General features: G+C 41.6%; 1 protein-coding gene across 5 annotated transcripts in view; it reads left to right on the top strand.

Moving 5' to 3' along the window:
• The first annotated feature begins 390 nt into the window (after positions 1-390).
• Positions 391-12,946, top strand: part of LOC129848848 (ceramide kinase-like) — a 39,678-nt gene continuing 27,122 nt past the window's right edge. For 3 of the 5 annotated variants that reach the window (XM_055915941.1, XM_055915937.1, XM_055915942.1), the window contains exons 1-7: positions 391-460; positions 2,023-2,143; positions 2,851-2,917; positions 3,152-3,299; positions 7,757-7,831; positions 8,199-8,348; positions 8,456-8,561. In XM_055915941.1, the coding sequence (XP_055771916.1) occupies positions 3,179-3,299; positions 7,757-7,831; positions 8,199-8,348; positions 8,456-8,561 (452 nt within the window). In that variant the 5' untranslated portion in view covers positions 391-460; positions 2,023-2,143; positions 2,851-2,917; positions 3,152-3,178. Of the gene's footprint in view, positions 461-1,562; positions 2,144-2,850; positions 2,918-3,151; positions 3,300-7,756; positions 7,832-8,198; positions 8,349-8,455; positions 8,562-12,946 lie in introns of those variants that run through there. The other 2 variants (XM_055915940.1, XM_055915938.1) reach the window with 2 other exon arrangements.

Genomic DNA, 12,946 nt, shown 5'->3' with positions numbered 1-12,946 from the left:
TCAGTTTTTTATTTAATTTAATTACAGCTGCATAGCTAATGTTTTTATTTGGTGTACAAACACTTTTTCATATCAATATTGTACATACATGTGATTGTAAAAGTTTTGTATATTTTGGTTTGGCCCATCGCGGGTTATCTGTATTTCCCCACCACTTTAGTGTTCTCTTTTGCCTGACCTTCGGCTAGCAAGGTATGTTGTCTTTGGCTCCGAAATTGTTTAATATAAAACCGTCATAATGTTACACAATGTACTGTTTTGCAACCATAAGTTTGTTACAATGTGGATAATATAAAGATTTATGTTACCCTAGTTAGCGAGCTTTGTGAAACTTGTTATCTATTGTAATTTGTGAGTACTTGGGACGTGTTTGAGTGAGTGTCCATGTGATCGCGCAGGTGCCTGAGAGCTGTAACTGCGCCAAGGGTTAACATAATGTGTGTTGTCTCTTCGTGTGCAGGTATGTCTTTAATTTTGTCCGAATTATGTTCTGTGTAATTTTACTTGTATTGTATGGTGTGCTGTTGTGCATCAAATGTGTACACGCAGCACCTGTTATTTCCTTTTGGCGCTCTTTTGCCTGACCTTCGGCTAGCAAGGTGCCTGAGAGCTGTGACTGCGCCAAGGGTTAACATAATGTGTGTTGTCTCTTCGTGTGCAGGGCAAATAAAAAGATTTCAACTAGCAGACCGTCAGTTGTGGCAGCGTCCCAATTAAAAGTACACAACGCAGAATGAACCACGCTACACTAGCAAAGGATGGAGGTCTGTTTTTTGCCGCCTCGTGCGTTTCCGTCGGTAGATTAGTGGGGTTCTGTGTGGTAGAGGGGATCAATCCAATTGGCAAAATCGATATAGTTATATAGTGACCCAAGAAAAATTGTCCGATAGACTTATTCAGGTCGCGACGGAGGTGGCAGTTGGTTAACTCCCTCGGGCAGATAACGTCGGTAGTCAGTCGTGAAGGCCCTGTGGGGCTCCGCATTGGTAGTAAAACGTGTCCCGATAGGTGATTGTAGCCCTGGAGTGGTTGATGGAACTCTTCAGCTGGCTAGCTCCAGAATAATTGATGTTAGCTCCGGGATCAACGTAAGCCAATAGACACACGGTTTGCAGCTAGCTAGCTGCGAGATCCAGGTGTAAATGTCCAGAGCTTGCAGTTGAAACCCAGGGATATGGATACAAATAGGTTCAGTATGTTCTGGTCTGAGTCGCGTTGTACAAAAGTGGCGATATATTAAAGTGGCGATAGAACTAAAGGAATAGCTGATGACCACAAACCGTGGTTAGCTGAAATACTAACGTTAGCCAGTAATCTGGCTAGCTTCTATTGTGGATTTTCAGATTTGAGGTAAATAATACTTTTTTTGTAATTAGTAAGGCGGGTTGCAGGAAAGCGTTTTGAAGTTGAGTTTTTGGAAAAAAAATACATATATAAAAGATAGGTGTGTGTATATATATATATATATATATATATATATATATATATATATATATATATACGGGACAGGACAATACAGGACAAAAAGACATCTGACTGCTATTTCATCCCGGATGAAAAAAAAATTAATGCTTGGAGGGACAGAGACATTTTGAAAGTATGCCTTATCTACTTTGAAGAACTAGTTAAATGATTTTGTCAGACAGGTCTGCAACATAGGCTACCTAAATAGAATGACTAGACAGTACAGTATGGGGAGCACAGAGAACGTTAGTTTTGGCTCGCTGACTGCTACTACCTGAGTAGAGATGAGATTACTTTAAGAAATGAAAAATAAGGAATTAATATACACAACTGATATTTGATTTCATAGTCATTTCCTATTTTTCTATTGATGTCTACCAATGTGGACCTGACAGAGACGATGGAATATGTTCAATGTTTTGGCAGTTATTTCATTTTTAAAGCATTAAATACATTAGCGAAAACCGTGATTATTTTTTCAATAATCTAACCGAAACCAAACCGACCTCAAAGAGCACTAATTGTTCAGTACTATTGCTTTCACTTGACTTTTTGCAGCTAGCAGACCCAAGCATTTGCTGGTGTACATCAACCCTTATGGGGGCAAGCAGCAAGTGCATTTATGAGCAGAAAGTCTCGCCTCTCTTCGCCTGTGCCTCCATCTCCACGGACGTGATTGGTGAGTGCCTGCCAAAGACATTAAACATGATTTAATAATAGATGAGTCTTTATGGGCCAAGTCAAATTGTTCACTCTAGGCAAATGGGCACAAGCTCTCTCAGGCCGCACAGGAATATGACATCATTTACGGCCGCCATCTATCATCCTAGTTCCTCATTGGAAAGGATGATGGTCGTTGAATACTGGATTCCTTTACATCCCGTTTACTTCTCAGACTAGCGAAAGACTGAACATTTGTCAAAGTCATATATTTTGACGAATTGCATTTTACTATACAGCTGCTTGGGTTGATATCAAAATATTGATACAGTATTTGAACAATTGTAAAAAAAGATATATAAAACATCTAAGGTGGGTGTGAAAATGTTTGCACATAAAATCAAACTATTCCTTTAGCTTCAAATTGTTTCAATGTCTAACAATTAGAGAAGAGAAAATGTCTACTTTAGGACTTCTGCAATCTCAGACTTCTTTATGGAAAATGCTTAGTCGATATATTGCTCCAAGCGAGTGAATGATTACGCCTTAAGTCCAAAATATCAATTTATGCAACAAATTAGGAAAACATAATGCGATATAAATGAATCAATTGTTAACCTGTTCAAGTTGACATTTCAAGTGTATCCCAACTACAGGAAGCACTTGAAAGACAAACGTGAAGCATGCTAAGACGTCTAACTCTTTCCTGGTCATTTGTTGTCATAGTTACAGAGCATGCCAATCATGCCAGGGACCACCTGAAGACAGAGGCGGAGTTAAAGAAATATGATGGGTGAGTCGAGGATGGAGATGTTCTCAATGTCATTGTCGCTATAGTAATCAAAGGTCTGTTTTAAAGACCTCTTTGTAGTCTGGTTTTCAGCTCAACCGTCACTAAATCATATTCAACCAATCACAGTTGAACTAAAAACACCCCTGGTCAAGTATATTAATCTCAAACGACAAACAAAAAGATCAGTTTTGTTGTTCTGACCTCTGTGTTACATGACCTTTGACCTCTATGCAGAGTGGTGTGTGTGTAGGCGGGGACGGCATGTTCAGCGAGATAGTTCAGGGCCTGGTCTCTCGAACACAGAGGGATAACGGAGTGGACCAGAACAGCCCGGAGGAGAAGCTGGTACCCTGTAGTGTCCGCATCGGCATTATATCCGCAGGTTAGTCAAGACCACACGCAGACATTCACAAGCACGTACACATTCTATACATGCCATCTGCAAGCATTCTCCTCTCTTGGTGTCTTGACAATATAGAATGTTATTTATATATATATATATATATATTTTTCAATTTAAAGTTTGTTTTTCAATCAACCAACCAAACACATTCCACATTCACAGATGTGACAGACTTAAAAAAAAAAAATAATAAAAAATTGTTATATATATATACACAAAGAATAATTATTACAAAATGTAAAATATAGAACTTGCAGCAGCACTATCAAGGTTCTTTATTAGCTATTTCCAGCCTTAACTAATTATTGGCGTCATCTCAGCTTTTAGATTTTACAGCACCTTACACAACACGCATCTGCTCATCTCCCTGATCACCCCATTCGCTCTGTCCAATTTGAAATATAGTTGAGTAGTGGAGACCAGAGTCTATCAAACTTGGGCTGTCTCTTGTGTAGGTCAAAAGTGAGCTTTTCACGAGGGAGAAAGTCAACAATCTGGTCAATCCACATTTTAAATGTAGGAGAGGTACTAGAGGCCCACAATAGAAGAATACATTTCTTAGCAAAGTATGTAATGGTCATAAGCAACTTTTCTCTGTCAGGATCAAGAACAAAGTCCTGCTGGGCATTAAGAAGATAGATACACGGGGTCATATCAAACTGTACATCTAGTATTTTCTGTGCAGCAGTATGTATAGATTGCCAAAATCTGGCAATCTTTCTACAGCTCCAAAATACATGCATATAGGTTCCACTTTCAGAGGTACATCTTTTACAGTTAGGAGAAATGTCTGTTTTCATTCTATGGAGTCTCAAGGGAGTGTAATAAAATTTGTACAAAAATGTGTAATTAGATTCTTTCATTTTTACATTAGTAGAGGAGCAGTATACCCTGTCGCAAACCTCCGCCCATAACTCATCACTGATAGTCAGACCAGGGTCCTTTTCCCAGATTATTTTCAAAGGAGGAGCCTCCTTTCTCAGAAAGGAGTGTATAGATATAAGATATTTTGCCTTTAATGGATTGTGCTGTGGCAAGAAGGGTTTCAACTTCATTCAACTGAGTTCTAAACCCCCTCTTGGAAGTAAATGAGGAAATGACATGTCTAGTTTGAAGATATCAAAAAAAAGGGATCTTGGCACATTGAATTCACTGCAGAGCTCTTGAAAGGATTTCAGTGTAGTGGTCTTCTGATGAAATAGGTCTGAAAAGGTCCTGATTCCTAGAGTATGCCAAAGATTAAAGTTGGCATCCCTCAGGGCTTTTGGCAAGTCTGGGTTGCCTACTATAGGCGAGTGAGAACATTTTTGGGAGGAAATGCCCAGGTATTTCTTACAGTCCCTCCACGCTAGTAGGGTGCTGTAAATCACAAAGGTTTTGGCTATGTTGCCCACTTCACTAAAGTTATTAATGAATATAGTTGAGCTTAGTGGCAATGAACCACAGGATTGGGCTCTATCTGGATCCACGTTGACTCTTGTCTGTTGTGATCCATGTTAGCATGTTGCGGATTTGGGCAGAACAGTAGTACAATTGAAGGGAGGGAAGGGCAAGACCGCCCTTAGATTCAGCTTTCGATTGAGTGGAGAGCTTGATCCTAGGTTTTTTATTGCCCCATATAAATTTTGGTGATGCTTTGGTTAATTGTTTTGAAAAAGGAAGCTGGGAGGTAGCATGGTAGCATCTGAAATAAATAGTTCAGTCTAGGGAGGATGTTCATACGGATGACATTAATTCTTCCTAGTAAGCTAATTGGGAGGGAGATCCAGGTTTGGAGATCGTTCTTGATTCGATCCAGGAGTGGAAGATAATTCTCCTTGAAAAGCCTATTCAGATCTGGTGTTATGAATATCCCACGGTATTGAAACCCCTGTGTCTTCCATTGGAATGGACATAGTGTCTTCATAGAACTGGTGAGTGTAATATTGAGAGGGCAGACAGTGGATTTGTTAAAATTAATCTTAGAACCTGGAAACGTGCCTTACTGAGCAATTGTGTCTAAAATGGGAGGAAGGGATTTCTCAGGGTTGGATATGTAGAGCAAGACATCATCCGCGTAAAGCGAAATCTTGTGCTGCAGGCCGCCTGCAGGAACACCTATAATACTTGGATTGCTCCTTATCAACTCTGCCAGAGGCTCCGCCCCCAACAAGTAGAGCAGGGGGGACAGCGAGCACCCTGTCTTGTGCCCCATCCCAAATGGAATCTGTCAGAGTTTGGTCCGTTAGTAGTCACCATGGCATTTGGATGAGAGTATAGTGATTTGATCCATTTAATAAAGTTTGGGCCCATATTGAACTTTTCTAAGACTGAGAACAGAAAGCGCCACTCCATCCTGTCGAACGCCTTCTCAGCATCCAGTGAAGCCAGCAGGACAGGGGTCTTCTGTGCGTTTACTTGATCAATAATATCAAAAAGACGGCGAATGTTGTCAGAAGAGTATCTGTCTCTAGTAAATCCAGTTTGGTCCACTTTTATTATTTTGTGAAGAAGAGTGTTTAGTCTTTTGGCGAGCAATTTGGAATCCAACAAGCTTATGGGCCGGAAGGAGGAGCAGGATATGGTGTCCTTGTCTTTTTTGAGCAACACTGTAATGCGAGCTGTGTGCATTGATTCTGGGAGAACTCCGTTTTTGCAAAAATCCTCCAGCATTGGCATGAAAATAGGGCTAAGCTGGGGCTAAAAAGCTTTGTAGAACTCTCTGGAGAATCCATCTGGGACTGGGGACCTGTTAGGTGGCATGGAGGTGATTGCCTCCTGGACCTCCTCAGGAGTGAAGGGGGAGTTGAGATCTTCTTGGTCAGTCTCTGATAGTTTAGGTAGCGAGATTCCCTCTAGGAAGGAGTGGAGTTCTGCCTCCGTGTGTTTTCTCTCAGAGGTATATAGTTTGCAGTAAAAATCATGAAAAGTTAAATTGATATTTTTTGGGTCATATGTGACCTCGTCCTCTGCTGTTTGGATAGCCATAATTGTACGCTCTGACTGCTCTTTTTTTAATTGATAAGCATGTAATCTACATGGCCTATTGTTTTACTCATGGTATTTCTGTTTAGTAAAGATTATTATTATTATTATTATTTTTTTTTTTAAATCTCCCGAGTATAGTCCAAATTCAGTTTGGCTTTGGCTGCTTTATGTTGACTCCAGGAGGTGCTGTCTGGGGATTGTTTATGAACTTTTTCACAGCGTTCCAGCTCCCCCTCCAGATCTAGCCTGTGTGCTTCCATTGCTTTTTTCTTAGAGGAAGCATATGCAATTAGATGACCTCTTAGTGTGGCTTTAGCAGCGTCCCACATTGTCGCCGGAGAAACAGGAGATTCTTTGTTGTCTTGTGTGTAGTTGTCTATCCATGTAGTTACCAATGTATGGAATGCTTCGTTTGATAGCATGGAGGTGTTGAATTTCCAGCTCTGTGACCTCGATGTTTTTGCAGAGGTCAAAGCAGAGTTGGACAAAGGCGTACCTCTACTGTTGGATTTGAAAGAATGAGAAATACACATGTCCCACCCAAGCTCTGCGGAGTTTGGCATGTTCAGCATCACAGAGGTGTGTCTCTTGCAATAGCGCAATGTCTGCTTTTTCCTTTTTTAGAGCACATAGTATCTTTTTCCGTTTTATTGCATGACCTAGACCATGGCAGTTCCATGTCAATAGATTTAAGGGTCCTCTTGCGCTAGCTTTTTCTGAAGCTAGCTGCTTCTTGGAGGCTTTTTCCGTCGCTAATGCTCGAGTCCGGGTAAAAATGTCACCTGTAGTGTCGCCTTTTGTAGCCGCCATGACTTTTTGACTAAAGCTAAATGAGTTTAAACTTGAAGTGGGGGTAAGATTAAGAATTGGAAACTACTTGTGCGGAGCTCCTAGTTCATGCGGCCATCTCGTTCAGGGGTCACGTGATCCTCTTATTTAGATTTAATATTTTGGATTTAATGTAACAATGTTCTTGTCTATAGCTATTCTGTACTCTGTCGTATAATTTGTTTTATGTGGAAGTGTAGCTCCTGCATGTGCAACAGCTAATGGGATCCTAATAAAGTTTAAAAAAACGCACCACTATGTTTACATAGCAATGATCACATCAATAGCTCAGTTTATGACCTGACTGCGTAAGTTTACAAACTAATGTCAACCATGAGGTCCATTTCATGTACACTACACTATCTGTTGATTTCCGCATTCCATTTTTCCATGTTACACACACACACACACACACACACACACACACACACACCCTGGCCGTGATCCCAGTCTCCAAGGGTGTTGGGATATGCAATAAACATTTCCAATACATGCATATTAGTACACACGTGTACATGTATGAGAGGGGACAATTATAAGCACCCACCAAATTATTATTATTACAAACACACACACTGCTAGCTTTTGTCTGTGTAGGCAGGAACATAATGTATCATTGTCTTGTTTTGTGTGGTATCCAGGTTCAACGGACTGCATCTGCTATGCCACTGCCGGCATCAATGACCCTGTGACCTCAGCTTTACATGTCATAGTGGGTGGGTGCAGGCAATTAAAATGCCTTTAAAAATAGTGTAACTGACATTTTTATACAGCACAGACTAGTAGCATAAGCATTCTGTTCCAGGTCTTTCCTGGAGATTCATTGTGAATAGAAATGTCTCGTGTTTGTCACTTCTATGTTATCGCTATGGCACACTCAGCTGACCAACAAGTGACAGCCGTGACCTACTTATTCAAAGCTTTTGAGATAAGAGGAAACTGCTGGAGGTCAGTGTGGGTGGATGGGTGTGCTTTTTTTTATAGTAAAAGCACATAGTGTGTCATCACACCTCTTTAAGACACTGTACCCCACACACACAGTATCTGTGGAGGATCACTCATACTAGACTCCTGTCTTCACAGGAGACTTCCAGCCAATGGACGTGTGCTCGGTCCATCACAACACATTCTTGAGGTATTCCATCTCCCTGCTTGGATACGGTTTCTCTGGTGACGTGCTGGCAGACAGCAAGAGGAAACGCTGGACGGGACCAGCCAGATATGACTTTTCAGGTGGGTCAGAGGAGTAGCTTTAGCTGTTTTAGGAAATACAACCATTGGGACTGTTACGGTAGTCTGTTGCTGTTGCTAGTGATATGGCATGATGTCGTTTTGTGCAGGTTTTAAGACGTTCCTGACACATCACCACTATGAAGGGGCTGTGTCTTTTCTACCAGCAACTGACATACCCGGAACACCGCGAGACAAGACCAGGTGTAGAGCTGGGTATGTAATACTGTACACGTACAACCTGTTGTGTAGTTTAGTATTACATGTTTGTCTAGATGGTGCAAAGGAGATTGCTCACTTGGCTAGCCAACTCATTCCTGCTTTCCAGGTGCTTCATATGCCAGCACATCGGGCAGCTGTATTCAGGGAATTTCCCAGAGGAATCCAAGACGGCTCCACTTTATTGAGCAATTACACACAAGGTCCAACTGAAATTTGACTTCCGCTTTTAACCCAAGCCCTCCGAAATACAAGCACTGAGTATACAAAACATTAAGAACACCTGCTATTTCCATGACATAGACTGACCAGGTGAAAGCTATGATCCGTTATTGATGTCATTTCAATCAGTCTAAATGAAGGGGAGGAGACAGGTTAAAGAAGGATTGTTAGGCCTTGAGACAACTGAGACATGGATTGTGTATGTGTGCCATTCAGAGGGTGAATGGGCAAGACCAAAGATTGAAGTGCCTTTGAACGGGGTATGGTAGTAGGTGCCAAGCAGGTGCACCGATTTGTGTCAAGAACTACAATCCTGCTGTGTTTTTCACATTCAACAGTTACCTGTGTGTATCAAGGATGGTCCACCACTCAAAGGACATCCAGCCAACTTGACACTACTATGGGAAGCATTGGAGTCAACATTGGTCAGCATCCCTGTGGAACACTTTCAACACCTTGTAGAGTCCTCCCCCAGCAAATTGAGGCTGTTCTGAGGGTAAAAGGGGGTTGCAACTCAATATTAGAAAGGTGTTCTTAATTGTTGGTATACTCAGTGTACATACACAGGTTTAGGAGAGGTGCAGGAGGCTGCCACACTGGGCGCTGCTGTTGTGGGGGATTAAGTGCCTTGCTCAAGAGCACAACGGCAGGATATGGTATCTAGGATTTCACACCAGCAACCCTCTGGTTACTAGCTCACTTCTTTGCGTCTGACCCGGGATTCGAACTGGTAACCCTCCAGTTGCTGGCTCACCTCTTTTACTGCTAGGCTACTATTTGAAGCTTACATAAAAATGGGGGAATCAGTAAGACTTTACTATTGGAAAAGATGTATCAGTTTAAATCACCACAAACATAAACGTATTTTGGGCCACAAATGAAAGCAATTTATTAGTGTAAAATATATTTGAAAAAGCAAGTCTATTAACTTAGTGGGAGGAATGACCTCGATTCAGGGCTTTACCAAGTCGATGAAAGCTACAGTAGCAGCATGTCTCCAAAGCTCACAACTCAAAATCAAATCAAATTTTATTTGTCACATACAAATGGTTAGCAGATGTTAATGCGAGTGTAGCGAAATGCTTGTGCTTCTAGTTCCGACAATGCAGTAATAACCAACAAGTAATCTAACCTAACAATTCCACAACTACTACCTTATACACACAAGTGTAAAGGGATAAAGAATATGTACATAAGATACATGAATGAGTGATGGTACAGAACGGCATAGGCAAGATGCAGTAGATGGTATCGAATACAGTATATACATATGAGATGACTAATGTAGGGTATGTAAACTGTAGTGGCTTCCTTTCCTCTTTACCATAGCCACTGCCCAAGCCTGAAGCGGGGTTGTTTCGGACGCATACAGTCCACACTTAACGTTTCCAAACGGCCAAACATTCAATGAGATCCAGGGATATAGTGCAACAAAAAATGTTTATTCTTATCTAACAAAAGGTATTCTCCAATCAACTTAAAGCAGAGATTACTTGAAATGCAAATACATAATATAATATGACCTGTCTGTCTTTCTGTATGTCTATATGTCTATATGTCTGTATGTCTGTATGTCTATATGGTCAAAAAACTATACCGCTCCCGCATCTAGCAAGGACTCCTCCCCCCGAAGGCCCAACTTCCTGCCTTTATACTAACACAATTAACACAGTACAATGAATGGGCAAGAGGGGGGGCCAAAAACTGAGTTACACTAATAACAAATGAATATATCTCAATCCGGTAAATAAATCATAAAGGTACGTACCTAATATTTCATCATATACATTAATATTTAATATATTTACACAAATGTACATGGAGCTCAGTATGTTCAGTCTTTTATACAAAATATGCCCAAATCGGCTCTAACATACCGGCCCCTAATTGTTGACGGCACTGAATGCACAACAATTACTTAATATTCAAACGTAGAGCCAATACAAAAACATTCTATACCAGAGCACCATTACAGTTCATAGCTATATACAAATATACAAGGTGCCATATAGGAAAATAGTCCATAGATCTCAGTCTGAGTTGAAGTGTAAAGGTGTTCAACTTCCAAAAAATGTCAAGAGTCCAAAAAATGTATGACATCAAAGAATGTAAGAGTACGACATCAACGAATCAGAGGTGCACGTGATTCAAAGATGGAGCACTGTGTGTGTGTGTGTGTGTCTCACTTCGTCGCCTCAAGGAGCAGACAGAGTTTATTGATAGGTCTCTGTAAGATATTGGTCTTAGTCTTAACCATGACGCTCCGGACAAGACCTTTGGCCCCTGGCAAAGCCTTCACCACACGCCCCATTAGCCAAGAGTTCCTTGGGGCGGTGTCATCGACGATGACCACAAGGTCACCAGAACTGAAGTTTCTCTTAGTTTTGTTACACTTGTTCCGCTCCTGCATAAGTGGAAGATACTCCCTGATCCATCTCTTCCAGAAGAGGTCAGTGATATATTGTACTTGCTTCCATCTCCTTGGTGAGTATAGGTCACTTCTCTGGAATAGTCCTGGTGGCAGGACTGGCTTTGCTTTCAGATGAAGCAGATGGTTCGGAGTCAGGGGTTCTAGATCGTTAGGGTCATTTGTTACAGTAGTGATTGGTCTGTCGTTCATAATCGCCTCAACTTCACACAAGGCTGTCTGCAAAGCCTCATCATCCATTACTTGCTCTTTAAGGACTGAATAGAGGATCTTTTTCACCAGTCGGATCAACCTCTCCCATACCCCCCCATGGTGGGCTCCAGAGGGAGGGTTGAATGACCATGTCACTCCTTCCTTCAGTAATTTATTTTGAATCTTGTTGTGATCCAGCTCTTTCAGAGCTTCTCCTAGCTCTCTGTGTGTTCCAACAAAGTTGGTGCCATTGTCTGTTCTGATACTTGTTACTGGGCCCCTTCGACAGATGAACCTGCGCAGGGCATTGATGCAGGAATCAGTATCCAGATAACTAGCAACTTCTAGATGGACAGCTCGACTCACAAGGCAAGTAAAGATCACACCATACCGCTTCACATGAACGCGGCCTCGCTTCACCTCTATGGGGCCAAAGTAATCTATGCCCACGTGGGTGAAAGGCGGCAAATCAGGTGCTACCCGATCTTGTGGAAGGTCAGCCATCTTCTGTTCCCCAGCTCTAGCTTGCATCCGCCTGCAGAAGACACAGCTCTTAAGGATCTTCCTTGCTAAGGAGTTGGCACAGGGTATCCAATATCGCTGGCGAAGTCTAGAAAGCATGTGACCTCTCCCAGAGTGGCCAACCTGCTCATGGATGTGGAGTAAGATCAGTCTGGAGATGTAGGAGTCTTTGGGCAGGATCATAGGATTCTTTAGTTCCGTAGGCATAGCAGCTTTGCTTAACCTTCCTCCTACTCTCAGAATGCCATTGTCAACTATTGGATCAAGCTTACAGATTGAGCCGCTTCTCTTGGCACATTGTTTTCCTTTTACAACTAGTGCAATTTCTTGTTTAACCTGTTGGGGATGGGGGCGCTGTTTAGACTATTTATGCTAATTTGGCTAATTTTTGAAACGGCTTCCCACGAAATCCTTGATCGTACAATATGCATATTATTATTATTATTATTGGATAGAAAACAGTCTATAGTTTCTATAGGAGTTGAAATTTTGTCTCTAAGTGGAACAGAGCCCATTCTACAGCAATTTCCCTGACATGGATTCAGATTTCAGAAATGTTGGCCACTGTTCTGAAGTCAGTTAAAGGGCACTGATTTTGCTATGACTATACGGACACTTCTTACGTCTTCCCCTGGATGCCTTTACGTGATGACGATTCCAATGGGGTCGATTGCGCGTTCACAGGCCCTACAAATGAAAAAACCCTGAAGCTAGTCATTCTTTTGGAGCTGCGTCATGCGCCTAGAGGACATCGGCGCGCACCTGTTCCAAGCGTTAGTTTAGCCTGTTATATTTCTCCGGTCATCTTTTCACTCGTTATAGGAGTTAAAAACATCATAAGGTAGTTAATTTAAAGCGTTTTATAGCAATTTATATCCGTTTAGTGCGATTTTGGGACATTTCTTTTTGAAACGATGTGAATAGTTGGGCACGCTTTTCAGTTCATCCCGAACGCAGTTGGCATTTCGACATGGCAAGAGGACAGCTTTCCACCAAAAGACGATTTCTCCCAAGAAAG

Source organism: Salvelinus fontinalis, unplaced genomic scaffold (assembly GCF_029448725.1).
Source record: "Salvelinus fontinalis isolate EN_2023a unplaced genomic scaffold, ASM2944872v1 scaffold_1223, whole genome shotgun sequence".
NCBI lineage: Eukaryota > Metazoa > Chordata > Actinopteri > Salmoniformes > Salmonidae > Salvelinus > Salvelinus fontinalis.
This window is presented reverse-complemented; position numbering and strand designations above follow the sequence as displayed.